This window comes from Ranitomeya variabilis, chromosome 2 (genome assembly GCF_051348905.1).
Source record: "Ranitomeya variabilis isolate aRanVar5 chromosome 2, aRanVar5.hap1, whole genome shotgun sequence".
Taxonomy (NCBI): domain Eukaryota; kingdom Metazoa; phylum Chordata; class Amphibia; order Anura; family Dendrobatidae; genus Ranitomeya; species Ranitomeya variabilis.
This window is the reverse complement of record NC_135233.1, coordinates 186,244,209-186,269,081: the sequence shown is the minus strand read 5'-3', so window position 1 is coordinate 186,269,081 and position 24,873 is coordinate 186,244,209. Positions and strand designations below refer to the sequence as shown.

Sequence of the window (24,873 nt, the reverse complement as noted above, 5' to 3'; positions counted from 1 at the left end):
ACCTACTGGTAAATCCCTATCCTGAAGAGCCTAAGGGTACAGTGTCAGAGTGCAATTTTGATCGCTACGACGGTACGATTCGTGACGTTTTAGCGATATCGTTACGATATCGCAGTGTCTGACACGCAGCAGCGATCAGGGATCCTGCTGAGAATCGTACGTCGTAGCAGATCGTTTGGAACTTTCTTTCGTCGCTTGATCACCCGCTGACATCGCTGGATCGTTGTGTGTGACAGCGATCCGTTCGCTGGTAACCAGGGTAAACATCGGGTAACTAAGCGCAGGGCCGCGCTTAGTAACCCGATGTTTACCGTGCTTACCAGCGTAAAAGTAAAAAAAAACAAACCGTACATGCTCACCTTCTGATGTCCGTCCGGTCCCTTGCCGTCCGCTTCCCGCTCTGACTGTCTGCCGGCCGGAAAGTGAGAGCAGATCACAGCGGTGACGTCACCGCTGCACTCTGCTCTCACTGTATGGCCGGATCTGTCAGAGCAGGAAGCGGACGGCAAGGGACCGGACGGACATCAGATGGTGAGCATGTACGGTTTTTTTTTTTTTACTTTTACGCTGGTAACCACGGTAAACATCGGGTTACTAAGCGCGGCCCTGCGCTTAGTAACCCGATGTTTACCCTGGTTACCCGGGGACTTCGGCATCGCTCCAGCGCCGTGATTGCAACGTGTGACCGCAGTCTACGACGCTGGAGCGATAATCATACGATCGCTGCGACGTCACGGATCGTGCCGTCGTAGCGATCAAAATTGCACTGTGTGACGGTACCCTTAGTCACAGATTCTAACCAAGATATCATGGCTTTGGCTGCCCAGGTCGCCGCAAAAGATGGCGCGAGGGCTGAGCCTGAGGCCTCAAACACAGAACGAGCTAGGCTTTCCATGAGCCGATCAGTCGGATCTCTAATAGAGGAGCCAATGGGCAGAGATAACAGCATGTTAGAGGCCAAACGGGACACGGGGGGGATCCACCGAAGGGGATTCTGCCCACTTTTTACGTAGCTCAGGTGCGAAAGGGTATCTTGCACTTAGAGCCTTCGGACATGAAAAACGTCTGTCCGGTCGCTCCATGTTGCGTTGGACTAAATCATCAAACTCAGGATGAGTAGAAAACACCTTATGAGGTTGCTTAAATTTCTTAAAAGCTTAAAAGACACCTTATGACCCGAAGTCAAGGTGGCTACGTCCTCTACTCCCAGGGTTTGGTTAACGGCCTCGATGAAGCTGTCTGATTCCTGGTAATCAGGGGCCTCTAAATCAAGAGACCCTGCGGAATCATAGTCCGAACCGTGTTCACTCATTTCCACAGGTGAGGGAGAACGCGAGACGGAACCCAAAGATGCCGATGCACCCGACGGACCGGGAGACGCCATGTGGGTTCATTTCCCCTGCGTCTGCCTAGAGGGATCACGGCCCCTGCAGGCCGGAGGCACCTGAGAACTGGAGGACCTTTCCAAGACAGACGAACCGCTGTCCCTGGCCCCAGCCGGGGTTTGAAGGGACTCTAACGCCTTTGTTAGGGATGCCATAGATTGCGTTAAGGATGCGACCCATTCGGGGGCGATACCGCACTGTCAGGTACAGACACTGCACAGGGTCGCAGGGGGGGCTCCTGAGCGCGTTCGGAATCGCAGGCCTCACAGACGGTTACTCTGGGCATGCAGAAAAGTGGACTGACAGGTAACACTTGAGGTATATAAAACCGTATGAGTCTTAGTCTTTCTAGACATGATGACTCTGCTGCTGCTATAATCCAGACCCTCAGATAAGTTGCTGGATCAAAATATGCCGCTGTCAGGCTGGGAGGAGTAGCACTTACCCCAGTCATGTGTCCCCGTGCAGCCTGTTACCGAAACGTGCTTCAGTGCTATCCCCCTTATGTGTTTGATTAGAGGGTGGATGCGCCCGAATGGGGGAGGAGTTACCGACCTACGGCCCGCGATAGGCCGAAGCCGGGGACTAAATTTTATTCCCCGATCTCATCCAGGGAGAAGGGGCGTGCCCAGAAGTAGATGCGGCCGACAGGGGCGGGACTTCCGCCCGCGGCCTTAGACGCCGGGAACTACAGTAACCGGCCTGCAATAGACCGAAGTCGGGGCCTAAACCCGGAAGGAGACGCGGCTGAAAGAGGCAGGACTTCCGACCGGCGGCCTTGGACGCCGGGGATGAAAATAAGCGGCGCACGCTGAGGAAGGAGATACCCGGAAAACAGCGCCGGGATCTCCCTGCAGTATGGCACCACTGCACCAGCCGAAATGAGCCGCGCGATGGAGCAGGGGCCCCCCCAGCCTTCCGACAAATGCTAAGGTCAGAGAGATGTTTGTTTATATATAGATAGATAGATAGATAGATAGATAGATAGATAGATAGATAGATAGATAGATCTAACGGTGCAGGCACCCTAACTCCATCAGCCCTTCAGGGGGTGAGGAGAGGGACCGTCTGCCTCTTTTAATCACCACTGTCAGCGCATTGGTGATGAAGTGGAGGCTGCACGGACAGACCATGTATGCCTGTACAACCTAGAGTTTCGTTACCTTAGGGTGGTCAGGGATTAGTCTGGCAAAAGGTCCCACGTTGCGGGAGAGGATATGTGGAGGCGACACTCCACGTGCTCGCCCGTTGTTGGTTTGGGGAGATCGGACCCCTTCAAAAGGGTCCGTCGCCCCTGTCTCATCTTGATATATAAAAGGGGAAAAAAAAAAAAAAAAAGTTCTGGGAAAACCCAGAGATGTGCCTCCTACGGACACCAAGCATAAACTGGATCTGTCTGGGTCAGTGTCAGGGTGTATACTGCGGAGGAGGAGCTAATTTGTTTTTGTCTACTTAGTGTCAGCCTCCTGGCGGCAGAAGCATACACCCACAGTCCTGTGTCCCCCAATGAGACGAAGGAGAAAGTATCATGTGATCAAAATACAACTTGCCTAATAATTCTGCACACAGTGTATTGTCAGTGAGTAAATTAAGATGACTATAAATACAGGGCAAGCAAGGGAAAACTATGCGATTGCTTACATACCTGGAAAAAAACCGGGAGAAAACTTGTGTAAAGAAACCGTCGTGACCTTGGAAGTAAAACTAAACGCGTCTTCTACTCCTGAAACAGAAATCATAGCATTAGACAATACTGATGACACGGCGTCCGCCCTACACACAGCAATCATGTGTGATTGTATAACGAGACACAACCTATGACGGAACCAAGAAAGCATGTCACAGACCTGATTAGCAAGATAACGCATATATTCAGCTACGTGCAGCTGACTGTAATGTAACCAAGCTGTGCAGAAAGAAAAAACAAGAATGGGACTAAGGGAAAGCCAGAAATACTGCACTTGTGCCCCAAAGAGCAGAACTGAAATCTTACAAGATTTTCCCCTGTGTGCAATCCTTACCGGTAATAAGCCAATCAAAACGTGCCGTTAGGCGGTCTGTTTAATGCCGGACAGGATCTACACTTCCCTAATAGGGTAGAGACAAATGGACCCCAAAATGTCTTGTGCAATTTCTCCTGAGCATGCAGATACCCCATATGTGGGGGAAAAAACACTGTTTGGGCGCACGGCAGAGCTTGGAAGGGAAGGGGAGCCATTTAATTTTTTGAAATTCGTTGGAAAATTTAGCGGACGCCATGTGACGTTTGGAGAGCCCCTGATGTGCCTAAACAGTAAAAAAAAAAAAAAGTGACACCATTCTGGAAACTAAACCCCTCAGGGAACTTATCTAGATGTATGGTGAGCACAGGTGCCTCACAAAGTTTATAATGCTGAGCTGTAACAATTAAAATAAATAAAGCACATGTTTAATCTTTAAAGAGTCCATAATAACAGGGTCTGTACCACAGGACTGGCGTATAGCAAATGTGGTGCCAATATTCAAAAAGGGGACAAAAAGTGAACTCGGAAATTATAGGCCAGTAAGCTTAACCTCTACTGTGGGTAAAATCCTGGAGGGCATTCTAAGGGATGCTATACTGGAGTATCTGAAGAGGAATAACCTCATGACCCAGTATCAGCACGGGTTTACTAGGGACTGTTCATGTCAGACTAATCTGATCAGCTTCTATGAAGAGGAAAGTTCCGGACTGGACCAAGGGAACCCAGTGGACGTAGTGTATATGGACTTTTCAAAAGCTTTTGATACGGTGCCACACAAAAGGTTGATACATAAAATGAGAATAATGGGGATAGGGGAAAATATGTGTAAGTGGGTTAAGAGCTGGCTCAGGGATAGGAAACAAAGGGTGGTTATTAATGGAGCACACTCGGACTGGGTCGCGGTTAGCAGTGGGGTACCACAGGGGTCAGTATTGGGCCCTCTTCTTTTTAACATATTTATTAATGACCTTGTAGGGGGCATACAGAGCGGAATTTCAATATTTGCAGATGACACTAAACTCTGCAGGGTAATCAATACAGGGGAGGACAATTTTATATTACAGGATGATTTATGTAAACTAGAAGGTTGGGCTGATAAATGGCAAATGAGCTTTAATGGGGATAAATGTAAGGTCATGCACTTGGGTAGACGCAATAAGATGTATAACTATGTGCTTAATTCTAAAACTCTGGGCAAAACCGTCAATGAAAAAGACCTGGGTGTATGGGTGGATGACAAACTCACATTTAGTGGCCAGTGTCAGGCAGCTGCTACAAAGGCAAATAACATAATGGGATGCATTAAAAGAAGCATAGATGCTCATGGGGAGAACATAATTTTACCTCTATACAAGTCACTAGTTCGACCACACTTAGAATACTGTGCACAGTTCTGGTCTCCGGTGTATAAGAAAGACATAGCTGAACTAGAGCGGGTGCAGGGAAGAGAGACCAAGGTTATTAGAGGACTGGGGGGGTCTGCAATACCAAGACAGGTTATTACACTTGGGGCTATTTAGTTTGGAAAAACAAAGGCTAAGGGGTGATCTTATTTTAATGTATAAATATATGAGGGGACAGTACAAAGACCTTTCTGATGATCTTTTTAATCATAGACCTGAGACAGGGACAAGGGGGCATCCTCTACGTCTAGAGGAAAGAAGGTTTAAGCATAATAACAGACGCGGATTCTTTACTGTAAGAGCAGTGAGACTATGGAACTCTCTGCCGTATGATGTTGTAATGAGTGATTCATTACTTAAATTTAAGAGGGGACGGGATGCCTTTCTTGAAAAGTATAATGTTACAGGGTATATACACTAGATTCCTTGATAGGGCGTTGATCCAGGGAACTAGTCTGATTGCCGTATGTGGAGTCGGGAAGGAATTTTTTTCCCCAATGTGGAGCTTACTCTTTGCCACATGGGTTTTTTGCCTTCCTCTGGAGCAACATGTTAGGGCATGTTAGGCTATGGGTTGAACTAGATGGACTTAAAGGGCCACTGTCACCCCCCCCCCAGCCGTTATAAACTAAAAGAGCCACCTTGTGCAGCAGTAATGCTGCATTCTAACAAGGTGGCTCTTTTAGTTTTTGATTCATTTATTACCTCAAAAAAGCGTTTTAAAAATTGGCCACACATACCAGATATTATACCTGGAGGCGGTCCGAAGCGTCCTGTATGAATCCCCCAAATGCCGTCACTCATCTCTTCAGGGGCGATGGTACCCGCCCCCTGAGCGCTGTTATCTTCTGAAATCCGGCACCTGCGCTGTGCGTGCCTGCCTGGGGCCTGCGCAGTGTTCATTGTCAGTGCGGCCACACTGTTGCTGAATCCCCCGCCCCGCACTGTTATTCATTATGCACAGTGCGGGGCTGGGGTTCCTGGGAAGGCGGGGGAGCTGGGGAGCGTCGGAGCTGGGGAGCGTCTAAACAGCGCAGTGCGCATGCCCAGGAACCCCAGCCCCGCACTGTGCATAATGAATAACAGTGCGGGGCGGGGGATTCAGCAACAGTGTGGCCGCACTGACAATGAACACTGTGCAGGCCCCAGGCAGGCACGCACAGCGCAGGATTTCAGAAGAGGACGCTTCGGACCGCCTCCTGGTACAATATCTGGTATGTGTGGCCAATTTTTAAAACGCTTTTTTGAGGTAATAAATGAATCAAAAACTAAAAGAGCCACCTTGTTAGACTGCAGCATTACTGCTGCACAAGGTGGCTCTTTTAGTTTATAACGGCTGGGGGGGGGGGTGACAGTGGCCCTTTAAAGTCTTCCTTCAACCTTAATAACTATGTTACTATGTTACATTTTCCCCACAAAAATGTTATTTTAGCCCCAATTTTTATTATTTTCATAAGGGTAACAGGAGAAATGGCACCATACAATTTGTTGTGCAATTTCTCCTGAGTACGCCGATACCCTATATGTAATGTATATGTAATTCAGGCTTGAAAAAGGATTTTGTATCCGAAACGTTGCCACGCCGCTCAGGCAATAAATTCCACTTTTTTATTACTTTTTGTGCTGCTTTTCCTTTTTTGAAACTATTACTAGAGGCTTTTTTTGACTGCTGATTGGAAGAGCTTTGCACGCTATTGAGGTAGTACTGGATGCTGCTCCAAATATATATATATATATATATATATATATATATATATATATATATATATATATATATATATATATATATATATATATATATATATATATATATATATATATATATACATACATATATACATACACATATATATATATATATACACATATATATACACATACATATACATACACATATATATATATATATATATATATACATATATATATATATATATATATATATATATATATATATATATATATATATATATATATATATATATATATATTCATACACACACACACACATACACACACACACAGCTTTTGAGGCACAGTGCAAAGCTCAAAAGGGAAGAGGCGCCATATTGTAGTTCAGATTTTGCTGGAATGGTTTGAGGGGGCCATGTCATATCGGAAGAGCCCCTGAGGTGCCAGAAAGCATATGTGAACTCATATTACAAACTACACTCCCCAGTGAATTAATCTAGGGGTGCAGTGATCATATTGACTCCACATGGGCCTCACAGAATTTTATACCATTGAGCAGTGAAGAAAGAATAAATTAAATTTTTACCACTAAAATGTTGTTTTAGCACCAAGTCTTTAATTTCTCAAAGGGCTAATAGAAAAAAATGGATCTCAGTTTGATGTGAATTTTCCTAAGTGTGCCAATACCCTACATGCAATAGGGAAATATTTTTCAGGCACAGTGCAAAGCTCAGAAGGTAAGGAGCACCAGATTTTACTGTTATGACTTGCAGCTGCCATGACCCACTGGCAGAGCCCCTGAGATGCCATAACAGTAGAATCCCCCATAAATGACCCCATTTTACTAACTACACCTCTTAATGAATTCATGTAGGGGTGCAGTGATGATATTGACACCACAGGTGTGTCACAAAATTTTATACCATTGGGCAGTGAAGAAAAAATAACTATATTTTTACCAACAAAATTTTGTTTTGACCACAGATTTAGCATTTTCACACAAGTGGGTAAAAATGGCACCAAAATTTGTCCCACAATTTTTACTGAACGTGACAATACCCCATATGTGGCTGAACAGTACTGCTTAGCCAATACGGAGAGACTCAGGAGGAACGGAGAGCTATTTCGTCCTGGAGCGCAGATTTTCTTAGAATAGTTTGCGGATTCCATATACTGAGCCCCTAATTGCTAGAAGAGCAGAATTCCCCTCAAGTGACCCCATTTTGGAAATTATACCCCTTTGGGAATTTATTTACAGGTGTAGTGACGATTTTGACTTCATGTGTGTTTTCCAGAAACCAGCAGCAATGAATGTTGCCGAGTGAAAATTGCAAACTGCCGTTGTAGTGACATGCCTCCTGAAGCATGGGCTGGGCATAACGTACTGGTGACTGCAAGGTACTGGAGGTACGCACCCCTGTAAGTTAGGCAGGCTCTAATCGGTTCAGAAATGACAAACATGTGGATGCTATAGGTGGTTTAGGTACACTGGGGCTCAGAAGGGAGGGGGCATTTGGATTTGAGAGCACTGAATTTCTTTTGGGGGGGTGAGGAGCCATTTTGCTTTTCCAGAGCCTTTGTGCTACCAGTAATGTGGAAGCCTCCTAAAGTTCCGTTAACAGATGACAGACCTGAGTTTGGACTTACTTTTTTGTGGATTGAGTGGAAGCTTTTAGTAGGAACATTTTACAGAACATTTGGGATCACAGTTATCTGTCGCTTTATGCTGAGCACTTGCTTTGGAGTTTCCATCTAAATCTCTGAGTGACGTGATTCCGATGAAAACCCCCCCTCCCCCCTGAGAGATCCATTCACTATAATCAGGCAGGACAGTTAGGGTACCGTCACACAGTGCCATTTTGATCGCTACGACGGCACGATCCGTGACGTCGCAGCGATCGTATGATTATCGCTCCAGCGTCGTAGACTGCGGTCACACGTTGCAATCACGGCGCTGGAGCGATGCCGAAGTCCCCGGGTAACCAGGGTAAACATCGGGTAACTAAGCGCAGGGCCGCGCTTAGTAACCCGATGTTTACCCTGGTTACCAGCGTAAACGTAAAAAAAACAAACAGTACATACTTACATTCCGGTGTCTGTCCCCCGGCGTTCTGCTTCTCTGCACTGTGTAAGCACAGCAGCCGGAAAGCAGAGCGGTGACGTCAGACGTCACCGCTGTGCTCGCTTTCTGGCTGGCCGGCGCTCACAGTGCAGAGAAGCTGAGACGCCGGAGGACAGACACCGGAATGTGAGTATGTACTGTTTGGTTTTTTTACGTTTACGCTGGTAACCACGGTAAACATCGGGTTACTAAGCGCGGCCCTGCGCTTAGTTACCCGATGTTTACCCTGGTTACAAGCGAACACATCGCTGGATCGGTGTCACACACACAACGATCCAGCGATGTCAGCGGGTGATCAAGCGACGAAAGAAAGTTCCATACGATCTGCTACGACGTACGATTCTCAGCAGGATCCCTGATCGCTGCTGCGTGTCAGACACAGCGATATCGTATGGATATCGCTGGAACGTCACGAATCGTACCGTCGTAGCGATCAAAGTGTGACTGTGTGACGGTACCCTTACTCTGGACAGAGGTCTGGCCTCTGTTCAGCAGTGTCCTTTTCAGAAGTGCACAAAACTGTGGCTGACAAAGAAGAAGAATAAACAAAGCAACACCAAGTGAAGAATTGGTTTTAATTATTTTTTTATGCCATTCCTCATGTGGTGTAAGTGATTAGACGACTTTATGCTTCGGGTTGGTGCGATTAGAGTGATACCAGACTTATATCGGGTTTTTATGATTGGCAGCTGTCACACACTAAAAGACACTTTTTATTGCAAAAACTATTTTTGGCATCGTCATTTTGAGACCTATAATTTTTTAATATTTTGGCTGACAGTCATGTGAGGTCTTTTTTTTTTGCGGGACGAGTTGACTTTTTTTTTTTTTTTTATTAGTACCATTTTCAGACACGTCATTTTTTTAATGATTTCCATTCTGATTTTTGGGAGAAAAAATTAACAAAAACAAGAAATTCAGGAATTTTGTTCATTGAGTTGGCAGGGGTTATGCCATTCAGTGTGTGGTAAAATTGATAAGAGTTTTATTCTTCAGGTCAGTATGAGTTCAGCAAGACCATATTATTTATTTTTTTTATCTGTTGGCGCTTTGACACCAAAACTATTTTATAGAAAAAATTATTATTTTTGCATCACTTTATTCTGAGAGCGATAACTTTTTTTCCGCTGATTGTGCTGTATGACAGCTTGTTTTTTGCAGGCCAAGATGACGTTTTCAGTGGTACCATGTTTATTTATATTCGTCTTTTTTACTTTTATTCCACTTTTTGTTCGGCAGTATGATGATAAAGCATTGTTTTTGCTTGTTTTTTAACATAGTAACACAGTAAGCAAGGCCGAAAAAAAGTCCGTTCTGTCCATTCAGTTCAGCCTCTATTCCGTCAGAATAAATCCCCAGATCTACGTCCTTCTAAAGAACCTAATAACTGTAAGGTACAACATTGTTACGCTCCAGGAAGACATCCAGGCCTCTCTTGAGCCTCTCGACTGAGTTCACGATCACCACCTCCTCAGGCAAGGAATTCCAGATTCTCACTGCCCTAACAGTAAAGAATCCTCTTTCTTCTATGTTGGTGGAAAAACCTTCTCTCCTCCAGATGCAGAGAATGCCCCCTTGTGACCATCACCCTTCCTTGGTGTAAACCAGGGGTGGGGAACCTTTTTCCAGCTGAGGGCCATTTGGAAATTTCTACATAAAAATGATCACCTTGAAAATTACCCCGGTATATTTAGTCAAACAATTAATTACGGTAACTCACCATTAATGTGACGGCAGGAACTGCTTCTCTTTGGTGCAGCTGTGATGTCAGGAGATATTGATCATGTTGCTTCTCACAGCTGCTTTTCCAGGAGTGGCACGAAGATCACAGAGGGGCACAGAAATCACAGGAGGGGCACAATGATCAAAGAAGGGCATAGAGATCACAGAAGGGCACATAGCTGGGGGGCACATAGCTGGGGGGCACATAGCTGGAGGGGACAGAGATCACAGGGAGCACAGATCACATGGGAGCACAAATATCACAGGGAGTGCATAGCAGGGGGCACAGGGATCACGGGGGGCACATAGATCACAGGGAAGCACAAAGCTGGGAGCCAGAGCGATCACAGGGATGCACATAGCTGGGGGGCATATAGCTGGAGAGCAGAGAAATCACAGGGGGGCACAAAGATTAAAGAAGGGCACGAAACTGGGGGGCAAAGATCACGGAGGGGCACATAGCTGGAGGGGACAGATCACAGGGGGCACATATCACATGGGAGCACAAATATTGCACGGGGTACATAGCAGGGGGACACAGAGATAACAGATCACAGGGGGGCACAAAGCTGGGAGCCACAGATCACAGGGATGCACATGCCTGGGGGCATATAGCTTGAAGGCACAGAAATCACAGGGGGAACAGAGATCACAGGGGGTACATAGTTGGGGGCACAGATCACAGGGGGCATATAGCTGGAGGGGCAGAGAGGTCACAAGGGAACAGATCACAGGGGGCACAGAAATCATAGGGGGCACATAGTTGGGAGGCACAGATCACAGGGGGCTTGTAGTTGGAGGAGCAAAGAGATCATATTGGGGCACATAGAAGGGGGGCACATAGATCACAGGGGGCACATAGCTGAGGGACACAGGCATCACAGAGGGGCACAGAGATGACATGGGGGCACATAGCTGGGAGGCACAGAAATCACAGGGGGCTTACAGTTGGGGGAGCAAAGAGATCATATTGGGGCACATAGCCGGGGCACAGGGATTGCAGGAGGGGCACATAGCTGGGAGACACAGATCACAGAGGGCTTATAGTTGGTGGAGTAAAGAAATCATATTGGGGCACATAGCGGGTGGCACAGAGATCACAGGGGGCACAGAGATGACTTGGGGACACATAGCTGGGAGACACAGATCACAGGAGGCTTATAGTTGGGGGAGCAAAGATCATATTGGGGCACATAGAAGGGGCAAAGATCACAGGGGGCACATAGCTGGGGGCACAGGGATCACAGGAGGGGCACAGAGATGACATGGGGGCACATAGCTGGAAGGCACAGAGATCATAGGGGGCTTATAGTTGGTGGAGCAAAGAGATATTGGGGCAGATAGCGGGGGGTCACAGATCACAGGGGGCACATAGCTGGGGGGCACAGAGATGACATGGGGGCACATAGCTGGGAGGCACAGAGATCACAGAGGCTTATAGTTGTGGGAGCAAAGAGATCATATTGTGGCACATAGCGAGGGGGGCACAGAAATCACAGTGGGTACATAGATGAGGGGCACAGATCACCTGCAGACACAGAGCTGCCAGCACAGAGATCTCTCTGGCAGCAGATCCTCTTCCAGGACTGGTGGATGGGAGAGAATCCGGCGTGAACCCCGCCCACTGTGGCGCTAACCCCACCCACCTCAGTGCTAACCCCGCCCACCCCGATGACATCATTCATGTGCAGGGCAGGCAGCGTTCTGTGATGAACGCTGCGTGCCGTGCACTTGGAGTTAAAGGCCGGCAGGATGCGCCTACCGCCCGGGCATTGCGGACTCCGGGGAACCTTCCCACGCATGAAAAGTCACAGGAGGTTCCCCATCCCTGGTATAAACAGATCCTCAGAGAGATATTTGTATTGTCCCCTTATATACTTATTCATGGTTATTAGATTGTCCCTCAGTCGTCTTTGTTCTAGACTAAATAATCCTAATTTTACTAATCTCTCTGGGTATTGTAAATCCCCCATCCCCTTTATTAATTTTGTTGCCCTCCTTTGTACTCAATCTAGTTCCATTATATCCTTCATGAGCACCGGTGCCCAAAACTGTACACAGTACTCCATGTGCAGTCTAACCAGGGATTTGTACGGAGGCAGTATAATGCTCTCATCATGTGTATCCAGACCTCTTTTAAGGCACCCCATGATCCTGTTTGCCTTGGCAGCCGCTGCCTGGCACTGGCTGCTCCAGGTAAGTTTATAATTAACTAGGATCCCCAAGTCCTTCTTCATGTCAGATTTACCCAGGGGTTTCCCGTTCAGTGTGTAATGATGATATTGATTTCTTCTTCCCATGTGAATAACCTTACATTTATCATTGTTAAACCGCAGCTTCCACCTCTCGGCCCAAGTTTACAACTAATCCAGATCCATCTGTAGCAGAATACTATCTTCTCATGTATTGACTGCTTTACATAGTTTTGTATCATCTGCAAATATTGATATTTTACTGTGTAAACCTTCTACCAGATTGTTAATAAATATGATGAAGAGAATAGAGCCCAACACGGACCCCTGCGGTACCCCACTGGTCACAGTGACCCAGTCAGAGAATATACCATTTCTATCCACCCTCTGCTTTCTATCACTAAGCCAGTTACTTACCCATTTACACACATTTTCCCCAAGACCCATCATTCTCAATTTATGGACCAACATCTTGTGTGGCACATTAACAAACGCTTTGGAAAAATCAAGATATACCACGTCCATTGACTCCCCTTGGTCCAGTCTATAGCTTACCTCTTCATAAAAACTGATTAGACTGGTTTGACAGGAGCGATTCCTCATAAACCCATGTTGATAAGGAGTTAAACAGTTATTCTCATTGATATACTCCAGAATAACATCCCTCAGAAACCCTTCTTATATTCTACTAACAATAGAGTTTTGACTTACTGGCCTATAATTTCCAGGTTCACTTTTAGAGCCCTTTTTGAATATTATATATTATTATTTATATTATATTATATATTGAATATATTTGCTATGCGCCAGTCCTGTAGAACAGACCCCGTCGCTATAGAGTCCCTAAATATAAGAAATAATGGTGAGTCTATTACATTACTTACTTTTCATTTATTTTTTTATGGTGTTCACTATAGGGGTTAACTAGTGGGACAGTTTTATAGCTTGAGTCGTTCTGGACACACAGATACCAAATATGTATACTTTTATTATTTATGTTTTTTTCATAAAATATTTATTCAGGAGTACAATATAATTAGATTTTATTATTATAATTATTTAAAATTTTGTTCAAACTTTATTTTTTAACTTTTCTGCTTTGTCCCACTTTGTAGCATTCCTATGCCATGTAGGCGGTCAGCGCTGCACTGATAGACAAACTTGCTGATCATGCTCTGAGCATGATCAAGCAACTTTGCTAGCTCTGGTGACCCGGATGTCATCATGATGACATCGGGTCACCATGGCAATGATCGGGACCCAGCAGGGTCTCTGATGCAAGGGCGGAGGGGCTTTCTTCCCTGTGCCAGCTCCCGAAATGCTGTGATTGAGTTCAATCGCAGCATCTAGGGGGTTAAAGTGCCAGGAGCGGTGTGGGACCGCTTCTGGCACTGAGTGCAGGTTGTCACCTGGTGGTGATCACACGCACACAGCCTGTGTGCGCAAAATTGCCGTGACATATCCATATGTCCCAGGTCAATACAACCCAGGTCACAGGGACATATGGATACGTCTTAGGTGGCAAAGAAGTTAAATATATGAGAGTAAAATGTCAAAAGATGGAAACGTATCAGTTTAAACAAACCTAATAGTAAAACTTTTTACCGTCTCCATGGTGCAAGTCCAGATCAATATAAAGCACTCTGTCATATTTTTGCCGAAGTTTCAAAATGCCTAAAACAGCATCATTCACGTAACAGAATCCAGAGGCTTCATCCCTGAGAAAAAGGAAAGAGAAAATATCAAAGCTCAAAGGGTTATCAGAGACTTATATTTTTTTTCCCAAATGGGGCTAAGAACTAAGAGGCAGGTAGTTGCTGCCTGTTCTGCCCGGCATCGATCTCTGCTGGATCGGTCACAGACCAGCTACTGACCTCATGTTGACAGAGCAGGGTCTTCTTTTCTGCTCTGTTGACAGAGTGTCTCTCTTGATGTCATGTTGTCTGCCGGCTCCCTGTTGCGTAACTGCGGGGAGCAGATAGATAATCAGCATGACGTCTGCAGTGACGCCCGATCGTCAGAGCAGGAAGAGATGGTTCTGCTCTGTTGGTGAGCGGTGAAATGAAGCAGGGAACTGACTGCTGAGCCAGCAGTGACCATTCCCATGCAGAACAGGCATGTAGCAAGCAAATACCTGCCTGATCGTTCTTGGCCCCATACACACAAATAATAAAAGTCCTTGACAACCCCTGCATTTGTTTTAATTGTTAAGTTAAATAAGTGCAGATCGATCATACATTCAGATTTCATTTTACTTTTCCCCCACCCCCGCAAAACAATGTGAGAAAGAAATTACTGACATTAACATTTATGCAATTAACTGGCAGTAAAAACCCTAACATTAAATCCCACAAATTTTACTGAAATGCTAAAATACTTTGTTCTGTTTACAATAGATTGACTCCAGGTGAATTTACCCAGGGCTCCCACAATGCCTACTTCTTAGCATGATGCCAACCCCCTGGCCAGTTAATGGCAATGCGGGCTCTGCCTTCCATTAGGTGCTCAGCTGCAGTGAGTGTTGCTCCTCCGACAGCTGCCGCATAGTCATAGATGCCTTCCGTGATGGGACAGTCGTAGCCTGTAATGTTACATTAACAAAAAAAAAATATATGAACATGTCAGCTTCTTTTAAGTTTACATAAAAACGGGAAGAAAAAAAAAAAAGACTACACAAAACAATTACTTTTAATAGCTACTGAAAATGTAACAGTTTATAAAATACCTTCAAAAGGAGTTGTACAAAAACATGACTGCTTTCTTCTAATCACAGGGCCCCACCTGTCCAACAATGCAGTTAAGCTCAAAAGTGAATGAAACAGAGATGCAATACCACACACCACCTGTGGGCAAGTGTGGCACAATTTTTGACACCATAAAACTGCTGAGGGGACTAGATACTGAACAAGCAAACGGAGTCTAAAGGAGTTGTCTTGGCTTTTATGTTGCATGCGTACTTAGGCTGTGGCACACTGACAGTGTGTAATATACTCACTGTCAGCATTCTGCAGCATTGCCTAGATACTATACTTCAGCATGTGACCATTCTCATTCTGGAGGAGCAGGTCACACCCTGACTAGTGATTTCTTGCCCAGAGACAAGATGCACATATTATAAAGGTTGAAAAAATACCCCGTCCATCAAATTCAACCTTTCTCCACCAACTGTCCATTAGTCACTAATTTAGCTATAACCCGCAATGTTATGTGTATCGAGGAAATCATCCCGCCCTTGTATAAAAGCTGTTATAGTGTCGGCCATTACTGCCTCCTGTGGTCGGCATTCCACAGTCTGACTTCTCTAACTGTAAAGAATCCTTTCCTGTTTAGCTGCCGGAATCGCCTTTCTTCCATCCTTAGTATGGTCTTTGTAAGGAATAAGTTGTATGCCCATCCTCTGTACTGACCACACATGTAAATGAGATCTCCTCTGAGGTGTCTTTTTTCTTAAGCTAAACAAGCCCAACTTTTCCAGCCTCTCATCATATGAGCAGTCTCCATCCCTCAGAATATCCTTTTTAAAATATGGAGCCCAAAACTGGCTCCCATATTTTAGATGTGGCCTCACCAGTGATTTATAAAGAGATAATAATACTACGTTGGGATCACAGGATTTCCTCTCTTTTAATACATCCTAAAATCCTGTTTGCTTTAACGGCTGCTGCTTGACATTGAGTGCTGCTGCTCAGCTTACTTGTACCCAGAATCCCCCGTCCTTCTCCTGTTCTGTAGTGCCGAGTACACTCCCATTTAACGTATATGAAGCTTTAGCATTACTCAGTCCTAGGTGCTTTAGGGTAAGTTCACACTGGACGTTTTTGCTGCGGTTTTTTTCTGCAGCAAAACCTGATCATCTTGGCAGGAAACAAGCTGCACCAAAAACGCAGGTTTAGGTGCGTTTTTTTTTATGCATTTTTTTTCTCTTCGTGCATGCCAATAAAGATGAGTCCATACAGAGAAAAAAACACAACTTCCTGTAGATAGACAGAATGAATTGATAGAGTAGATAGATAGAATAGATAGAATGATAGGATAGAATGATAGAATAGAATAGATACATTACCTGCAGTATCCTCTTCCCCGGCACTTTCCCACAGTGCAGAGGTTACCCCAGGTCAGGCAGTGAGGGAGCGCAGGCTCGGTGACGTCACCGCTAGTTACTGAGCCTGCGCCCACTGCGTCTCATTCATTCCCCAGTCGCTTACAGCCAGGAGCAGTCGTATTAACAGCGCTCCCGGTTGTAAGCTTTATCTCCCCCAGATATGGATTACTGCGTGGGACACTTATTATTATATTGGACTACGACGGATCAGGCAGTATACTTTTGCTTTTTTATTTTTATTTCAGAAGATCGAGGGCTTCGCTTTGGAATGGCAGAACAATAAAAAGATGGTCAAGACTGTGTGGTGTTTTATTTCATTAAAAGACTTTTTCTGCATGTGTGTGTATTTAACTCTTTAATTACTATTGGATTATTAACGGATAGATGCCTTATTCACGCCTCTCCATTACTAAGCCGTCTTAATATCACCTTACAATAGCAAGGTGACATTAACCCCTTATTACCCCGCTTGTCACCGCTACAGGGCAAGTGGGAAGAGTCGGGCAAAGTGCCAGAATTGCCGCATCTAATAGCTGTGCCTCTTCTGGGCAGCGGTGGGCTGCTATTTTTAGGCTGGGGGCCTATATCAATGGCCCCTTACCAGCCTGAGAATACCAGCTCCCAGCTGTGAGCTTTAGCAAGGCTGGTTGTCACAAATGGGGGAGACCCCACGCCGTTTTTTTTTAATCATTTAAATATTTTTTTTTTAAAAAGCGTGAGGACCCCTCTATTCTTGATAACTAGCCTTGCTGAAGCTGACAGCTGGGGGTTGCAGCCCCCAGCTGTGAGTTTTATCTGGCAGGTTATCAAAATTAGGGGGGAACTTACGCCATTTTTTTAAAATTATTTATTTATAGCGCAGGAGCGGCAGATGAAAACTCCCATCCGCCGCTCCTGCTTTCACTGTAATTAGCGGCTGTAGGTATCAGATGATGGGAGCAGTAGTCCCATCAGCTGACACTAGTGATTGGAGGTGAAGTTTATACCTCCGATCACAGCATATGACAGCGTGTCAAACACTAATGTCAGACCCCCCATTCAAGTGAATGGGGGTCTGCTGCTGGATGACAGGCTGGATGCACGCCTCATGCAGCCTGTCATCCAGATGTAGCAGAGCCGAGTGTGACGTCACATCCGGCTCTCCTTTACTTTTCTGCAGCAAATACGCTGCAAGAAAAGTCAACCTAGCGTATTTGCAGCGTTTTTTCACCACCCATTCAAGTCAATGGGTGAAAAACGCTGAAAAAACGCTGAAAGAAGTGACATGCCCTATGTCAAAAAAACGCTGCAAAGCACAAAATACACACAAAAAACCAATGTGTGTGCATGAGATTTCTGAAATCTCAAAGACTTTGCTGGTACTGTAAAAAGCAGCTAAAAATTAGCATAATAAAACAGCAAAAAAACGCAGCAAAAACACCCTGTGTGAACTTACCCTTACTCTACATATCACCCGAGGACACAGGATCACCGCTCTGTCACCGCCACAGATGAGGACACAGGATCACCGCTCTGTCACCGCCACAGATGAGGACACAGGATCACTGCTCTGTCACCGCCACAGATGAAGACACAGGATCACTGCTCTGTCACCGCCACAGATGAGGACACAGGATCACTGCTCTGTCACCGCCACAGATGAGGACACAGGATCACTGCTCTGTCACCGCCACAGCTGAGGACACAGGATCACTGCTCTGTCACTGCCACAGATGAGGTCATAGGATCACTGCTCTGTCACCGCCACAGCTGAGGACACAGGATCACTGCTCTGTCACTGCCACAGATGAGGACATAGGATCACTGCTCTGTCACCACCACAGATGAGGACACAGGATCACTGCTGTCACCACCACAGATGACGACACAGGATCACTGCTCTGTCACTACCACACAGGACCACAGATCTGTCACGTCCAATGCTGGGGTGAATGAAAGTGGTCAGCTCGTTGTCAAAAATACAGGAGAACCCACTTTGTTTTTTTTCTTTCTTTCTTTCTTTCTTTATTTTAAGAGCAGGCGGCGGCTGATGAATACTTATACCAGCCACCGCCTGCTCTCGCTGTTATTAGCGGTAGCAGAAGTAGGCTAATGAAAGCAGTAGTTCCATCAGCCGACACCAGTGACCAGAGGTAAACTTTTCACCTCCGAACACAACTGCGTGCTCATGCTGTCATTTGCCAGTGTGGGAACCGCGACTGTGACTCGCGGAAATGATTGCAGATTACATCGCAAGAAACACCCTTTGTTCAGAGCGACAAACCTGAACAATAACACGGACGGACTTCCTGGTGAAGTCAGTGTTTGGGTTTGCCCATCTCTACTGGTGACTCCACAAACTGATACTTCATGACAATCTGATGAAGCTGCTTGATAAAATGTCAAGGTAAAGCAGTCATGAGAGTAAAAAGGGGGTACCCTGATGAATCTAAGGGCTAACACATTCTATTTTGTTCACATGTGATTTGTTTTTTACTCCTTGAGTTCCTTCATGGTTTTGCTGATTACAGTCTGAAATCTTCAATGTGCATATTCCAAGGAAAACCACAGCATGAACAGATGTTTCCGAACCTACTTAATATGAACAAAATGGAAATTTTTCACTGCTAAAGTAAAAAAAAAAAAAAAAAAATCACAAGTGGAATTGAAGCATCTGGAATGACCAGGCCACAAAACCATGTCACCATTACACCTGTGAATGGTGAACACCGCAGAAAAAAACAAGCAAACACAAAAATGAAAAAAAAAATGTCAAAAAATGAAAAAATGTAAGGCTAAAGCAACATTTTACTTTATTAACTTTCTTTTGAGGTCGCAAAAATTCAGTTTGGACATTGCTAATTTTCTATTGTTGCTGAATTTTAACATCACAGCGACATAAATTAACAAAGTATAAAGCGTTTTGGCCAAATCTCAATACTACTGCATTTGGAAGAACCTTTCCAAAGTTACACATCATATTTGTCGAATAGGTATTTGTCAGGAAGGTCAAACCAGTCCAAACATTGCGCAGACTTACTGAGTCCAGGGAAAAGACATTAAGCCAAGATTAATAAACCAAAAAATGTGTCACATCTCATTTTGTTAAATTCGAGCTCTAGCACTCACCTAGACCGTACTCAACAGTTTCAGGGTCGTCATTGTCCCCTTCTTCGCTCACCTTTCGGAGGTGTTTTAAGTAGGCGTCAGTATGGAATGAAGCCATATCCTCCATGGTAGCAACTTTAGGTTTGACAACCCTTTAAAAACAAGCCAAATAATGAAAAAAGGATTGAAGGCACCAAGTAATGAGTACAGAAAAAGCATACTTTAGTCAAAACCTACAATTATTAGTATACTAAATGTCTAACTCCACTTGAGCACAAAAATAAGAGAAGGCAAGCGCTTACTACATTTCTTGGTTAACTACTCAGCCACATTTGGCCTCCTATACTGCACACACAAAGTACATACAACTGTAGATACTGACATGGCATAGGACGTACTCCTTACCTCATTTCCCGGAGCAGTCCGTAGGCTTCAATCAAGGAGTGCACCATGCCGGCCTGGAGGAACAGAAGACTGAGCATCACTGCAAGCCACAACCCGTACCTCATACTTAGGGAGAGGAGATTTTGCCAAAACCTTATCTCTGAAAGCTAAGATAAGTGGGAAGAGGGACCAGCGGAAGGGATCCAGGGGAGGCAAAGGAGTAGTGGAACATTCATACATTCTGGATTTGTTGGGCAGATTTCTCTACACTTGTAATCGAGTCACACTGGGGTTCAGGGCTGTGGAGTCGGAGTTAGTTTTGGTTGGAGTCGGAGTCGGTAGAAATGTACAGACTCCAGCTTTAAAAAAAATGTATTAATATTTCATAATTGAACTTTCATATGAATTTTATAAATGTTACTCAAATATATATGTTCTATCAAACTATGAACAACAGTGATAAGCAGTTCTGCTGGAGATAGAGACATTTCTTACTTCTTGTGTGTCACTGTTCTCCACTGCCCTTATCTAATCTTATACTTGGTTAACCTCATGCTGCCCCAACCCCCCTACTTACAATGTATGAAACTGAAAGTGAAAATGTGTTGCAAATTCTTCGTAGTAAAGCTCCTCCTCTAGACTAGATGTTTACTAGGTGTGCGTCTTCCAAGCATCTCACAGCTGCTACTCAGAAGAGGAAGACTGTAAGAAGTACGTATTATCCTTTCAACAAACTTTGCATCAGTTAACTGTGAGTACATGAGGAATAACAGTATTACTCACCACTATATCAGTTGTACGACCTTGCAATAATTTTGTACAATTGTTTTTAGGAAAAACAATTGTCATTTGGATTGTGAATGCAGAATTAAAAACCTGAGAATGTCAAAGAAGCGTCACATTAAATCAGCTGTATTTGAACATTTCACCATCACTCAAGATAGAAAACATTATGTCTGTCAGTGTATGACAAATGATCCAGATGAAAACAAATGCTGTGAAGCCAAGATCAGTGCATATTCAGGCAAAGATAAAAATGCTCCTACCAGAGCTTCTAATCTAAAGAGACATTTACAGCCCTTTCATCCAGACATACTGAAAGCAGTGGATGGGAAAGACTGCATCCAAACCAATGAACCAGTGCCCAGCTCTTCCAGCCAAACATAGGAGCAGAGAACTTTGCAGCCATCAGTTGCAAGATATTTTGTCAGTGACAAAGTTACTGTGACAATGACAGTAGATACATTTAAAAAAACAGATCATAGAGCTTGTTGTAAAGGATAGTGTGCCTATTTCATTATCTTCACGATCAGCTTTTATGTGTCTGAATGGGGAAATGGCCCGCAAGCTTGGTGTTTCTCTGGAGAGAGAGGAGTATTAGAAAATTAGTAATCAAAGAAGCTTTTAAACAAAAGGAAGAACTTAAAAAAACTCTCAAGGGACGCTTTCGGTTTCTTAAAATGGATGCCTGCACACGTCACAGAGTGAACTATTTTGCCATCAATGTCCGATTTGTTTGTGACAAAAATGAAATACCGTATTTTTCAGACGCACTTTTTTTCCTCCAAATTTGGGAGGAAAGTGTGGGTGCGTCTTATGGTACGGATGTAGCATGTGGGGAGGGGGCAGCAGTGAGTGGGATCGCACTGTTATCCCACTTCAGGATGTCCCCACTGGGAAAACCATGTGGTCCCGATGATTAAGTGCAGTGAATATTCATTAGTGGCTCCCCGCCCACTGATCAGCTGAGCGGTGAGCCGGGAGCAGCAAATGAATACTGCACTTAAGCAGGGACACGCATGGCTTCCTCAGCGCTGACTCCTGCAGCAGCTGGGGAGATCTGTGTGTCCTGGGGAGGAGGCGGCAGCAGCAGCAGGGGCCAGAGCGGAGAGGAGATCGCTGTATACCTGCCTGCCATGCCTGGATGCCGAGTGCTGTGCACAAACAGGACCTGTGTGATGTCAGGAGTGGGAGGGCTGGAGCATCACATGGCAGCTCAGAGCCCTCCATCTTCTTGACATCATCACAGGTCCTTCAGGCTCTCCACTAGAATCTGCAGGATTCCTCAAAACCTGTGCTGTGGAGAGGCAACAAGAGGGAGGGCTCTGTGTGCAGTCATGGGATGCTTTTACCTCACCACAGTGGCTGGCAGGCTGCCACAATTATGAGGTTACACAATAAAGCACTCTGCCACTCCTGTGGTGAACTATAACTCCCAGCATGTCATAGGATCTGCAGGACATGCTGGGAGTTATAGTTCTCCCATGGGATTTTAAAGCAGCACTCCAGTGCTATTTTGCAGTGCTGGAGTGGTGCTGTCAATATCAGCCCTGTACCCCCATTCTTATACTCACCCTCCAGTGTCTTCATATAGTACTTTACAGACACCACACTGGTCCTGCAGCTTCCAACATAATAACATACTATTATATGTAATAACACCACATATAATAGTATGTTATTTATGTTATTAAATATTTTACCACATTTTTTTGCTTCAAATATTTTTTTCCCCTATTTTCCACCTGTAAAACCTGGGTGCGCCTTATAGTCCGGTGCGTCTTATAGTCCGAAAAATACGGTAATTAAATCTTTATCACACTTAAATCCAATTTGCATAATAATTTGGAACACAGTGTATTGTCAATTCCTGTCTCACCTGAGCCATTGACCTGCTTATTCGGGGTGTGGGATGCGGAAACTTGGGATCATTATACTGGGATCTTCCTTCGAGAGACGCTTTTCATGGCACGGAAGGTGCTGGCGTTAAGGTGGATGGGTGGCTCCCCCCCGTCTCTGAGCTTGGATAGATTTGGTGAATTCGATTATCCCGTATGAAAAAACACTATACCAAAATAGAGGATGTCCAGGTAAATTTGAAAAGATCTTGGGTAGTTGGAATTCCTCTTATCATACTCTATAGTCTACACTGACTAGATATATGCGCGAGGAGGTGGATGGGTGGTTTTGGGGGCATCGTTTGCAGAGCAGGATTTACGTATGATTTTCCTTTCGGCGACTTATTATAGATGGTTAAAGTAGTTAAAGTTATATAATAGGTATTTTATAAGGTACTAGTGATTTAACATGCACAGTGTATTACCCCTGTACATTTTGGATAGGATGCAACTCTGCAATTATTTGTATCCTATGGTAGAATTGATAATGACAAATGCAAATCTGTGTAATGTTTGTTTTATTCTGAAATTAATAAACGAATTAAAAAAAAAAAAAAATAACTCAGGAGAAAGGAAGTTGTTGATTAACCCCATGAGAGCTGGATCCAGCACTGAAGATGTTCTGCTACAGCATGATAAAAGGTAATATTGCTAAAATAAACACAGTGGATGTTTTCAGTGGCACATAATAGCAAGATTTATGAAAAAAAAAAATTGTAGTGGACAACTTCTTTAATTCATAGTTTTGATGCCTTCACTGTGAATTTACAATTTTCATAGTCATGAAAATAGAGAAAAATTTAAATGAGGTGTGTCCAAACTTTTGATCTGTACTGCACATGCACTTTATGTATCTCTCTGTACCTCTATTCTTTCTTAAATTATTAACTGTTCTAACCCCACCCCCCCATGCCACCCCCACCTTCTTTATTTGTGCCCAGGTTACTATCTGCACTATACCCTCCCCCCAATCCCTAGTTTAAACACTCCTCCAACCTTCTAGCCATTTTCTCCCCCGGTGTTAATTTTTTTTTTTTAGGGTTTTGTAGAATTTTTAAAACAAAAAAACAGAGTGTAACAAGGCTAGCACACAGAGCTATGCTACGTATGCCTGCGGAAATACGATTTTTCAAATAAAGGAACACCAGCTCTCAGCCTGACATAACAGACTATTAATATTTTTTTTTGCTTTTGGGTGAATTAAAGAGTAGAACAAGGCTAGCACACACAAGTATGCTACATATGCTGGCAAAACTATGATTTCTAAACAGATACACCAGGCCTCAGTCTGACATAACAGGCTGTATGATTTTTTTTTTTTGGGGGGGGGTAGGGGGGGATTTGGGTCAATTTCGGGAAAAAAAAAAATTGAAAACTGCAGCGAGATATATATTAAATCAGCAGCAGCAGACAGTGATGGAGCATTGGGAGGGATGCAGTGGGAGCAATGGATGCACTTACAGTGCCTGAAGGCCTTGCACTGATGTGGATGTGCTGTGCCCTGCCTACCTAGTGCTGCAATCTCAGGACCCCTGAATTAGCCCTAAAAAGGACTGTTTATTTCTCAGGAGTTGCGGACTGAACACTTGCAGACCTACACTATTAGGGTATGTGCACACGTTGCGGATTCTGCTGCGGATTTTTCCGCAGCGGATTTTGAAAATCCGCAGTGCAAAACCACTGCGGTTTTTACTGCGGATTTTCCTGCGGTTTCTTCTGCGGATTCCTCTGCGGGTTTTCAACTGCACTTTCCTATTGGTGCAGGTTGAAAACCGCTGCGGAATCTGCAGAAAGAAGTGACATGCTACTTCTTTTTTTCCGCAGCATGTGCACTGCGGTTTTTGTTTTCCATAGGGTAACATTGTACTGTACACCGCATGGAAAACTGCTGCGGATCCGAAGCGTCAAAACCGCTGCGGATCCGCAGCAAAAACCGCAACGTGTGAACATAGCCTTAAAAGCACGATTCTGACCCTATCTCGGCAGCAGCTTTCCCTACTCTGGCTGAATCAGGAACAGAATGCAGCGAGCAGGACGGCGCCAGGTCTCTTATACTCGTGATGATGCTGTGCGGCCAGCCAATCACTGCACGACCACAACAAA

At 44.7% G+C, this 24,873-nt stretch overlaps 1 protein-coding gene across 4 annotated transcripts in view; it reads right to left on the bottom strand.

Moving 5' to 3' along the window:
- The window catches only part of HDAC8 (histone deacetylase 8), a 110,147-nt gene that overhangs the window by 82,643 nt on the left and 2,631 nt on the right, over window positions 1-24,873 (bottom strand). For 3 of the 4 annotated variants that reach the window (XM_077283306.1, XM_077283308.1, XM_077283310.1), the window contains exons 2-6: window positions 20,114-20,166; window positions 19,730-19,860; window positions 14,959-15,100; window positions 14,125-14,237; window positions 3,031-3,108 (exon numbers count right to left, since the gene is read on the bottom strand). In XM_077283306.1, coding sequence (XP_077139421.1) covers window positions 3,031-3,108; window positions 14,125-14,237; window positions 14,959-15,100; window positions 19,730-19,860; window positions 20,114-20,166 — 517 coding nt within the window. Of the gene's footprint in view, window positions 1-3,030; window positions 3,109-14,124; window positions 14,238-14,958; window positions 15,101-19,729; window positions 19,861-20,113; window positions 20,167-22,751; window positions 22,933-24,873 lie in introns of those variants that run through there. The other variant, XM_077283307.1, reaches the window with a different exon arrangement.